The 12399-nt window shown below is 34.7% G+C and overlaps 1 protein-coding gene across 1 annotated transcript in view; it reads left to right on the forward strand.

Moving 5' to 3' along the window:
* Positions 1-7544: 7544 nt before the first annotated feature.
* The window catches only part of LOC142342868 (E3 ubiquitin-protein ligase SHPRH-like), a 127517-nt gene continuing 122662 nt past the window's right edge, over positions 7545-12399 (forward strand). Inside the window, exons 1-2 of the mRNA XM_075394502.1 lie at positions 7545-8412; positions 8647-8862. Of these exons, the coding sequence (XP_075250617.1) occupies positions 7572-8412; positions 8647-8862 (1057 nt within the window). The 5' untranslated portion in view covers positions 7545-7571. The remainder of the gene's footprint in view (positions 8413-8646; positions 8863-12399) is intronic.

A 12399-nucleotide genomic window follows, 5' to 3' on the forward strand; every position in this document is an offset into this window, starting at 1 on the left:
ACTTGAGTGCGTGAAGTGAGATGAAATGAAACGGGAAATTCCATTTCACTCAACACGACTGACCATTCTTTCCTTCTTTTGATGGTGAAAAATGCCCTCCTATTTAACTAACTTGGCTTTTAAATGCCAAAAGTGGGCAGTGGAAGAGGTTGAGGCACGTTGTATTGTTGCTTTGGGGCTGGTGGTAGTTGGGAGTTGGGGGGGGGGGGGGGGGGGTGTTGAGGCACTGGAGTGACAATATTGATTGCCAATAGATTCTCACCTTTCTTTCCAATGCAAAAACGCATGCCCCTTTGAAAAGTGTACGAATGTTATTTTTGGGACTTTTTCAAACAGTTTACACGCGCACACTTGCTTAAAAATTCATAACGTAATATTTTGTTGTGTCTGAGGACTAGACAGATACAAAGAAATTGTATTACGAAATGACTTTTAATCAGATTATTTTTAATTGTTTCATGCAGCAATCGCTTAAGAAGTTCTAGGCTAATGGCCAAGTGCAACTCTCCGCATTCAATAACTTTGTAACTTCACGAAACCCCGTTTTGAAGCAAGTTGAAAAGTTTTCTAATTAAGTTTCGAGTGAAACTGTGATTGTAGTTGTTTGTATTGTGGTTACTCTCATTGTGTTAAAAGCTTCGCTCAGAACGATGAATTTTGCTTTATGGTAATTCCTTTCAGAAAGACCACCCCAATCTCTCTAGTCCCGCCAGCCTCCCCCCGCCCAACTTGTTCTTCAGGGTTTTGTACCCGGCTCTTTCCTCCCACGCATCACCTCAATCGAACTCAACCATCGAGACTTTTTTCGGATTTCTTCCTCCTTTTCGTGCTGTATTTTATCATAAATGTTTGCTAATCCACTGATGTATTATAAGTTAAATAATTATTAATCGAATACTGAACTTCGTTGTATCTTATTCATAATTTGGCTGGAATTTCTACAAAAGTCTTGATATAAACAGAATTCGACTCCGAATGAATAAATAAAATAAATTTGTCATAGTAATTATCAACAGAACTTATAAATAGTTTGATAAAAAAATTTATTGCGATTCACAAAATGCATATTCTTATTCTCTTCGCTCCATTTTGAATAAATTGAATTGAAGTGAATTAAAATTGAATTTTTATTTCATTCTTACTATTGTAGTGTATTATGCAATGGCTGCTACAGCTATGGAATAATTTCTTAAAATTTTTGATATTTTTTTCTCTCAAAGTTGATAATTTTCAATTCACCATACATGAAAAATCCTTTTTCTTCAGCGACTGTGAATGAAATGGTTTGGGTGGTTTGGACTCGGAGAACGTTGTGATCTATTCAGCAAATTGGCGACACTTTGAGCAGTAATTAAATCGGATGTGCACTGTTCAAATTTATCGATATTATTGTTCCGACCCCTCTTGAGGGGGAAGGAACTATATACTCAAATGGGTTTTTTTGTTCAGTCAATTTTGGCTGATCGATATATTCATCGTAGAGAGTTGAGACTGGTATCATTATAAAGCTCGTCCAGCGTAAAATATGGAATTAAAAAGATTTTTTTAATTTTCGTTTTTTACAGGGAGTTATCGAGGTTTAAATTTTGAGAAATAGTGTGAATTCTTTATTCACATTTTCCGGAAATTTTGACTAAAACTTCGCCAATTTAGCTAAAATTTGTCAATTTTTTAGAAAGTGTTGTTGATTTTTGTTTGTAAAGACGAAAAATTTAATTCAGGCTATTTTTATTAATTTTTTTTGTCAACTCTGGCTAAATTTTTCAAAATTAAGACTTTTTCATCAAAAACAGCACGAAATAAGTTTCTTTAGTCCAGTTTCATTAAATTTACAGGAAGTACAGACCCAAACACCACTAACATAATCTTTTTAGACTCAAAATGGGGCTTTTTCTACTTCAAATTCCGTTGAGAGTGCTATGTGATTAAAACTTCGCCGTTTTTTGCTAAATTTATTCGTTGATTATCAAAAACGCAGCTTCTATTTTTGAGTTTTTAACTAACAAAATATCAATACCTAGAACATTCGAATAATTAAGTGTTCCCAATGGACAAACAACATTAGCAGGGCTAGTTTTGAATCAATCTTGGACTGGTATAATCCAAAAATATTTCGGATTGTAATCAGTCGGTCTTTTTTATTAAAAAAATTTGACCTTTTCTACATTAATTAAATAACAGAACATTTCAAACCAAAGCTCACTAATGATAGGTCCGATTGGATTCTTAAATAGCTCCACATTGTTATATCTAGTTGATTACTTAAAATTTTATGGTCGTTTTGACTTTTAAAAGCATTTGATTTTTAAATAAATAATGACTTATTGAACTTTGCCTCTATATTCTCTTAATTTGGTCAACTTGTAGCTTTTTGTCGGCAATGAAAGAATGCTTCTTCCTTCTATTGAAATCAAATTCAATCTTTATTGCGGTCTTGCGCCTTAAGTTATGGTTCTCTGGCTTTGATATTACTAGACTTCACATTTTTTAAATTTTTCTAATTTTGTCACATTTTCACATTATTTAATATTCACAATATTTAAAGTTCGTATATCACATTATTGGCTTTCAAAACCAAGCACAATTGATAGTATTAAAATCCTTGAAGATATAGATCATGATTTTAACGGCTTCGACACTACTTTCTCGAAGAATTTATTTGAATTTTGTCTTTAACTGTCCTTTTTTACACTGTCTTTTTAGTCGTATGAAAATTCCAGTACAATGATCCGATTTCTTTGGCTTTTCATGGAAGATTAGATGATCCGATACTCTGATATTAGTAGATAGCTGATGGCTTTCATGACTCTGAAAACAATTGTTTTATAAATTGAAAAATACTAACTTCGCAATTTTGCTCCTTTTATGGACTGTTTGTTATCTAATCTCGTTAATTACGAGCCAAATAGGATATTATTGTTGTCAAAGGAAGGTTTCAAGAGGGATTGGTGCCACACAACCTAATGTTTAAAGATTTCGTTTACTTTACTGGCTTCGACACGAATCAAAAAGTAAATTAATTTTTGATTTTTGTCATGTTTGACGTTCTTTTTGTAGAGGAAGATTTCAATTCTTAGGGGATAGCTTTGGAAGAATAAACGAACCTATTAACTTATTTCATTCTGTAATTAATGGCGTTCAGGTCTTTGGAAATATTTACCGTTACTTAATTTTGCATTTTTTTTTTCATTTTTATCTACTTGTTACCTAGCTTCATTAATGAGAGGTTACATATTATATTATCGCTGCTCGCAGAAAGTGCAATCGAACCTTATTTGATGGCCATAGTATGACCTTACGGTTCCGAAAGCGTTTTCTGCCAAGTTTTAATTGATTTTTTGTTGTTACCGCACAAAAAATTGAATACCGGCAGTTCTTAATTCCTTCTATAGAAGTTTTGGTATTTGTACACCTATGGGATTTTTTAGTTGATTTCTAATGGTTTTCATTGCTTTGAAATTAATTGTTTTAAAAAAAATAAGCGAACTTTACAACTTTACTGTTTTTGTTCTTTATTGTCTAATTGTTACCAAACCTTTTTATTGAGTAGTCTCATATCTTTTCTGGTGAATTAAAAGTTATTTTGTTTAATATCAGTTTTATCTGACGCAGTTTTGACTTTGTTATTAAGTTTTGTTTTTTAAAACGGATATGAATTTTTTGATGTAATTTGATGCACATCTCATCAATCTAATGCGCCATTACTCACTCCACCACTGAGTTATTTTTTGGAGGCTATCTTTTCGTTCATACACCAATTTAAAAAAAATACTTGAAGTTTTGGGTTTTTCTATGTTCATTTGGTAGGCAACCATGCCAAAATTGTGGATGAGCGGGGTCGGAACCTTATGTGCAATTGCATATCACCGAGTCGCCTTGTTCATCTTCACATAAAAAGAGCAGCATTTCACAAATTCTAGCTGCCGTGCACAAAAACCCGTCGATTGACGATACTTTGTAGTGAACAATGAACAGTTCCTGTTCTTATGTTGTGTTTTCAAAAAGTGGCCGAAAAAAATTTTTTCGGTCTGACATTTGTTTAATCGTTTAGTATTTTTTAGAATGAACTATTTGGCGTTTATAAACATAGCCAATGAATTTTGCAACAATAGCCTTTGTTGTTCTCAACTGTTGTTGTTGGACGAGACAAAGATGCAAATCATAGGCCGGAAAGGCAACAATAAAAGAGAAAAGTCGATCACAATCTTGGAAAGGTCTATAAAGTGAGAGCATGTTCCTTACGGGAACGATCGTGGACGTATTTAGTCTAAATATCAACCAATATTGTATTGCGATAATTAGTTCTGAAGGATTTTACGTACCAATGACGAGGACTGATGTTTTCTTGGCATTCGTGTGTTGCTTTTTCTCATTGATTGTATTTGTCGGGTAGTGATGGAGTTTAAAATTAAGGGCTTTTCCATTAGGTTTTTAACGGAGAAATATGAGACACAATGTAAAGAAGCCCGAGTTGGAGCCCCTCTGGAAATTTGGGTGTTATTCTAAATTGAAACGAGGGGGATTGGTACCAGCTGTGCTTCGAACAGTAAGTGTTACACCTCTGAATTAAAAATTTCAAGCGGGTATAAGGGAGAGAACTTATTAGGAATATTCTTTAAACGTTTCAGCTGAACGTACTTTTTGAAGATTAAGAGAGACGCGCATAAGTCACAATTTTTAGATTCTTGTCTAAACTGCTTTTTTATAGCTCTAAGTGGAGCGTAGCTCTCAAACGAAGTTTATAGCAATTATTGTACTCCTGTGGTTTTTACTGCATTTTTTGCTTGACCGACATGGGGTCTGACCCTTTCGACTTTTCTTCCTCAAAAAAGGGATAACGGGTAGCGCCCAGCGGGCATTAATTGCTCTTAGAGCCTTTCAGCTTACTAGTCTCCAAGTATGCGATTCACAGAAACTGTTTTGGAGACTGATACTTATGGTGTGAAAGGGGTCCTTAGAAGTTGACCCACTCCCCCCCCCCCCCCACACACACACACACACACAAACAACACACACCCGCCGCATCAGCCCCCTCTCACTTCCCCTCCCCCCAATCCCTCGCCCTTTCACGTTCAGGCCGTACGGGCCCCGTGCAGCCAATAACCCCCTCCAACCGTTGCCCCCTCCCCTCCCACTGTTACCCCCCCCCCTGCTGCGTTCACTTCACGCTCCTTCAATTAAGCTAATGCTAGCCTCACTAAACCGTGGATAGTTACTGACAAAGCCAACCGCTCGCCGGTCGTTTGTGAGCAAATCGCCCGACGTTAGTCGGTTGTGTTTTAAATTTGCTTTACCTTCTGATCACGTTTTTTGTTTCACGCATTGAACTACGCAATATCATGAATACGGTCAATGTTATGAAACGGGATAAACAGGTAGGGCCCAGCGGGCATTAAGTTCTCTTAGAGCCTTTCAGCTCAGTATTCTCCTAGTATGTGACTCACAGAAACTGTTTTGGAGACTAATGGTGTGAAGGGCGGTTCTTAGAGGTTGACCACGCCCCCACGCTGCGCTCACCTCACACCCTTTCAATTAAGCTAAAGCTAGCCTCACTAAACAGTGGCTAGCTACTGAAAAGCCAGTCGGTCGTTTGAGAGCAATTTGCCCGACGTTAGTCGGTTATGTTAACACTAAATTTAGGGTAATTTTTACGTTGTTCTAAAACTCTATCCAGGTCATTGATAGATTACAGAATAAAGCCAGAGTGGCCGAATTATTATATTTGAATCCGAAACTTTGTAAACTGACAACTTTGTTTTGTTTTCTACGGCGTCAAGTTCCGTTTGAAGCTATTCCCCGCATTCTGAAGACTATTTTCTTTTAAAATTCTGTATCCGACCAAACGCTAAAAAAAATCCAAATCAGTCATTTTCTTTTGGTACTTTTCAAACAAAAACAAAGACTTCGAAAAAGTTTTCATTGCAACAATCAGTTGCTGCAATCCTAATTTTATGAAGGAATTAAACAAAATAAGCGTGACTGGTTGACCACTGGAACATTAGAATAATTAAAAAATACGTTGCTGATTTTGGGAAACTGGTTTTCATGAAAACGAACTTTATTAAATTCTCGCCCAAGAAGAAAATGCAATTATTTTTTTTCTGTTTCGCTCAAATATGGAGTCTTTTGGACCCTAAAGTTTTTTTGTAAGTTTGCGGTTGTTGTTGGTTCCCCTTGTCAATTTATTCCAAATGTATTCGTAGTTACTACGTATAATAGAATGAATTTGTCCCGAAAACTATTCGTTATATCGAATCTCAATATCACGCAACACTCGGTTGAACAATCATAAAAATTAGTTTTCAACGAGGAAAGATTAAAAAATATATTTTATTAGTTAAAATTTGTTTTAGACGGGCATCCTATTTTGTCATTTAAATTTGCTTTGATTTGAAATATTCATTTAGCAACTTCAAGAAGACGCATTTTCTAATTCATCTGAACCAGATGAATTAAAAAATGTGTCTCGTGATGTTGCTAAATGATTGTTTCAAAACAGCAGATTTAAATAACAAAATAGAACGTGGATTTACAAGTTTTTGCTATTAGAAAACATTTTAAAACTTTAAATTTAATCTGATTGTCATACTGAGTTTTGAGCGATATTGAGATTCGATATGAAAAAATAACCTTGTTTTGAAACATATTAATTTAGACACTTCAAGAGGCGAATTTCGTAAATCATCTGAACCATATTTAAGCGGATAAGCGTACACGAAGCAGTAATAATTTGATCTGATTAAAAATTTAAAACATTCATTGTCATTTTTTCGTCGAGAGTTGAAAAATATTGGAAATCGAATGAAGGATCTGTTCAGTTTTCGAAAAGTTTTTCAATGGTACAACTTTTTATCTCTCCGCGAAAGATATTGATTGGCTATAATTGTCATAACAAAAGTCAGGGTAGTATAAATTTTCTTACCCCCAAAGAAATTTGAAGGTTGGGACAAAAAGAAAAGTTTGTATTGTTGTTACTCCGTGCAAAAGTAAAAGAATTGTTGGCATATCAATTAACGACTCTGTTGTAAAGAATATTAGTAGTCCCTGAATGCAAAAACACATTGCTCGCTTTCATCGTCTATGAGATAATCTCTGGCATTTTTTTCCGAGCCTGTAGTTTGAATTCTTGTAATTTATTCTTCATTAATTTAAATAACATTTTTTTGCCTTTCATATAAAGTTCAGGCTGAATGTGCTCAGCCCCTGTTGTGAAATTTTCTGAAGCTTGTGAAACAACTACTAGAATGGATAATTTTCTAAGATAAAACACCTATTGAGTTAAAAAATGCCCTACAAAAATTGGCCTAATTAATGTTTTTCTTCAAGAGAATTTTGCAGAAAAAAGACGATTGGCCAGTTTTATTCAAACGAATCATTTTTTGAAATTATAGATTGACCACGATAGATTGAAAATTTACCTTTTACTTCTTTGAAAAGTGACAATATACTGAATCGTGTTAATATACTGAATTATGTAAATAAATCCGATATGAAAGACAAAGATTGAGGTTGCATCTCTCCATTGCATTGCTACTTGATACTTTCTCGCTTACCTCATTTCCAGTTTACAAATGGTTCGGCTGAAGTCATCACCTCGTCCCCTGACGGTAACGCAACAGCAGAACCAAACTTGGTCGCTAACTGGAACGGAAAGCTTCCAGTTTGAAGAGCAGATTCTAAAGTTGATCGAGTTTTCCAGAGTTAACGCTGCTGAAGAACCGACGACCCCAGAAAAGTCATCAAATCGTAAAAGAGGTCATGGTAAAGACGAAAATACGAAGCAAGAACCTCGAGCTGAGATGGTGTTCAAAGAAGGCAGCAGCTACGTTGAAAGACTTTGTGATGCCTCTGAAGCGTCGTTGGACGCCGCTTGCATAGTAAAACTTAAGTTCTCATCTTCCCAAAGCTTGAAAAACTGCAATTATCCTGTTATAAAGTTAAGAACAAGATCTTTCCAGATTGTTAGTGAGAAATCAGTATCAGAATCTCTGCGCAATCTGCTCTTTCATTCAACCGGCTGCTTAGATTTATATTACGACTTTGCTGAGAATAAATACGTTCTTGTTCGCAACGACGGCAACTTTGCGAGTGGTAGAAACAGTGTCAAATTTTCATTCGCTCAAGAATGTTATGCTGATTTTGAAGTTCTCTCAGCTGTTAGTTTTCTGAGCAGGAAGAAATCGATATTTCTCACGGTGCAGTTTTCGGACGATGAATTGAATTCTGACGAACTGTGGGTAACTGAGTATCTTAACGGTTCGCTGGCTTTTGATTTTGGCTCAATTGGTGACTCATTTATATACGATCCTCAGTACTTGATGAAGCGTGCAATCTCTGCCAGATATATGGAAAAGTTCCTACAGCACGTGTTTTGGAATCAGAGAAGTTCGGAACAAGACAATCTTTTACCAGGTTAGATATTTATTTAGTTTTTGAGTACGTTTCCATGCTTCGCCTTTAAAGTATCAAAATTTTGTTTCCCTTAAAGGATTCCGTTTGTTTTATTAGTTTACATCAATGAGGTTATTTCCATTGTTCATAAAAAGGTGATATTTCTCAAGAGTTTCTGGTTTTTGTGCCATTCTAAATATCCTAGATAAATGCGGACACGGCATAATTTTAAAAGGTCACTAATTCATATCCTAGACCACGAGAAAGGCCAGTTCCTGAATCCCGACGATATGAACACAATCTTAAGGCTGTGCCAGACGGAGAGCGATGAAGTTAGTCCAGTCGGAACTGGGATCCAAGTGGAACAGAGCAGTGAGTTGATTCCACTGCTGAGACCCTACCAGAAGGCAGCTGTTGAATGGATGCTGAAGAAAGAACGACACCCAACAAGTTGTTTCGTTAACTTTCAAGGTTTTAATATCTGCATTGAAAGTTTTGCCAGGGATACGTTATGGCTTTTTTATAATTCAAAGGGTATTAAGTGGCTATGAAGCTCTCTTTAAGGCTTTATAGGCTCTCAAGTGTACGGATCACCGAAGCTGCAGAGCAAGCAGAATTTCATTGTATGAAGGGCAATGTCAAATTTGGTAGGTTTGGACCCCGCGCCATTTTTTCCCCTGCCCTTTACCCAGTGCGGCTGGCCTCCCTAAGCTCAAGCTACCTGCAAGGAAAGCTAACTCCTTGCCTGCCGTTCGAGTCAATTCGTTCGACAGCAAATGAGTTGGCTTATCTTTTTCAACATTTTGATAACACGAATTTAAAAATTTTTTACATAAAATTTGCAATTTTAAGATTTTTGAAATTATTTGTATTTTTTCACTTTTTCTTGCTTCAGTGGCCGGGTAACGTCCTCGAGGATTTAAAAGTTTGTTGCTGCATAGTTGCTAGGCGCAATGAAAGGAATAGTATTAGACATTTTAATATCACGATTTTTTGGAATTTTTTGATAGTTTCTCAAATTTTCTGATAATTATTGTTATGTTCCTATTTTATTGATCTTTATGAACCAATGAAATATTTTAAGACTTGTTTTTGGGTTACTGGATAGCCTCCGGAGACAATGAAATGTTTTTGAAGATATTAATATGACAAATTTTAGCAAAATTTCACTAAAATGTGCAAGTGATCTTTAATTTTGTCATATATCGATCTTTACGGGCCAACTTTTTTCTGTCTTGCAGATGTGTTTCTGGGCAGATTCCAGAGTCAAGAAAGTGGGTTTTAAATTTTTTAATATTGCATAATTAAAAACTAATTTTTTCAATTTTCTTTTCCGCATTTATTGGCGAGTGAATTTCTTTCAAGGTTTGTATGTGGGTTTATGGGAAAAATTGAATAGATCAAAATTGGCATTCAGGGTGAAAACAGAGCAGTTTTAGCAACGATATCATTAATGTTTAGTTTGTTCGATTATTTTAGTTTCTCTCAACTTTTTGAGACTGTTCTTGGCTGGCATTGTTCAATTGATCTGCTGGTCAGTTAAATTTGTTCCAAGTTCTTCATTCACTTCTTTGGTGTTTATTTCAGGACTTGTCGTGCTATTTTTTGTATGAAGTTTTCACACCTTTTTCGATGACTTTGTGGTTTTGAAACGAGATAAACAGGTAACGTTTGGTGGTCATTAAGTTGCAGTAGAGGACCTCATCTGACTGTGTTCTTTTAGGTGCCTGATGTGCTGAATCTGCTGTAAGGCCTAAATTCAAGGTGAAGAGGTCAGTTCTCGCTGCTTTTGAGCCTTGAATGCAGCAATTTTTACTTTTTTTGTCATTTTTTAATTGTGTAAACTTGTTTAATTTAAAGGTCGGTTTATATGGCTTCTGCTATGTGAAATTTTTTTTTCTGTTAATTTCTTTGGTTTATTTGTGGTGTTGATTAATATTTTAACACCAGAGACAATGCCTTTTTGCTAATTTTTTCCTGATATTTAATGAATATATGCAGACCCAGGGGCGAGGGAACCTCCTCTAGGGTTTGAGAATTAGTTACAGCATAGTCGATTTGGCCAATGCAATGGTTTTCAACATTTAATATCACGAATTTCTGCAATTTTTTATATAAAATTTGATTTTTTTCTTAAATTCTGAAAATGTTCCGAGTTTATCAATCTTTTTGTGCCAGTGAAGATTTTGTGACTTCCAATTGGGTTACTAGTTGGCTTCTGGAGACAATGAAGTGTTTTTGAAGATTTTAATATTAGAAACTTTAGCGAAATTATTAAAATTTGCAATTGTCCTCTAATTTTTTTGAAATTTTCTCTTATATCGATCTTTTCTGGCCAAATTTTTTAAGTCTTGCAGGTGAGTTTCTGGACAGATTCCAGAGTCAAAAAGGTGATTTTGATTTTTTCAATTTTTGTATTAAAGAAAATTTTTTCAATTTCAATTTTTGAAGTATCTGTCATTTTTCTCGATTTTTTCTGAATTTATTGGCCAATAAATTTCTTTCAAGGTTTGTGCGCTGGTTTATGGATGTATATAAATGGATCAATTTAGGTTACATTTGTTCCAAGTTCTTAATTCAGTTCTTTGTTTTTTTTAGGACCTGTGCTATGTTTTGTAAGATGTTTTCAGACCTTTTTTCATGTTTGCTTTTGAAACGAGTTAAAAAGGTAAAGGTTTGCGGGCATTAAGTTGCAATAGAGTACCCCAGCTGGATTCAATCGCTTTTTAGTTGCTGAATGTACTAAAGGTGCTGTAATTTCTAAATTCAGGGTGAGAAGGTCAGTTTTTGATGTTTTTGAGCCCTGAATGCAACAAATATATCTGGTTTGGGCAATGGATTGGTCTTTTAATATAGCGAAATTCTGTCATTTTTTTGATAACTTTTGATTTTCAGAATTTTGAAAATGTTCCGAGTTCATCGATCTTCATGAGCCAGTGATTTTTTTTGGCTTGAAATTGGGTTACTAGATAGGTTCTGGAGACAATGAAATGGATTGAAGATATTGACATCACAAAAAATTTTTGGTATGTTTGAGCCTTGAATGATGCGATTTTTCCTCTTTTCTGCCAGTTTTTTAATTTTTTGTTAATTTATGTTAAGGGTCGGTTTATATGGCTATTGTGCTATGTGAAATGTTTTCTTTTCTGTTAATTTCTTTGGTTTATTTGTGTTGTTGATGAATCTTTTAACACCAGAGACAAAGCCATTTTTGCTAATTTTTTCAAATTTTTCAATATTTCTGATATTTGTTGAATATATGCAGACCCAGGGGCGAGGGAGACTCTATATGCAGACTCTAGGGTTTGATAATTAGTTTGATAATTAGTTTATATGGCCAATCGAATGGTTTTCAATTCTTGTTTTTGTCAATTTTCATATTAAATGTTTGGTTATTTTAAAAGTTGGTCATATTTTATATGGCTTTTATTTTCTGGGAAATGTCTTTTCAGGCTGAAGTTATTGGTTATAAACATCACCAGTTTCAGCAACATGTTATTATTTGGTATTTTCAGGTTTTGTTTTTTAAGTTTTTGTACCTGTTCAATTTCTTTTTGATTTAAGTGGCAACGAAAATTTCCTGGAGCCTAAACCTATGGAAATTAATAAACATTAGCCTTACACAGTCTATTTTGAATGGTTTTTTTAAGATTTGAATTTTTTGTTCTGATCAACTCCCGCCCTCTTTTTGGCTTGTATATAACCTGAATTTTTATTTTAGCCTGCAGGGTTGCCATTTTGTAGTTTTGGCAAATTGGAAATTACTGGTTTTGTTGAAATTATTTCCTTCTGCTTTGTATTGCATTTAATTGCGTTTTATTGGATTTAATTGCGTTTTGTTGCATTTAATTGCGTTTTATTGCATAAAACGTTATTAAGTATTATTTAATTTTGAATTTTAATGTAAAAGATTGATTTTTGGTTTCAATGTGTTATGTAGTAAAAAATGCCAGTTAATCAGTAACATATCTTGCTGCTGGTCTCGAAATATTTTTTAACAACACAAAG

Source organism: Convolutriloba macropyga, chromosome 7, assembly GCF_964194025.1.
Source record: "Convolutriloba macropyga chromosome 7, txConMacr16.3, whole genome shotgun sequence".
In the NCBI taxonomy this organism is placed as follows: domain Eukaryota; kingdom Metazoa; phylum Xenacoelomorpha; order Acoela; family Convolutidae; genus Convolutriloba; species Convolutriloba macropyga.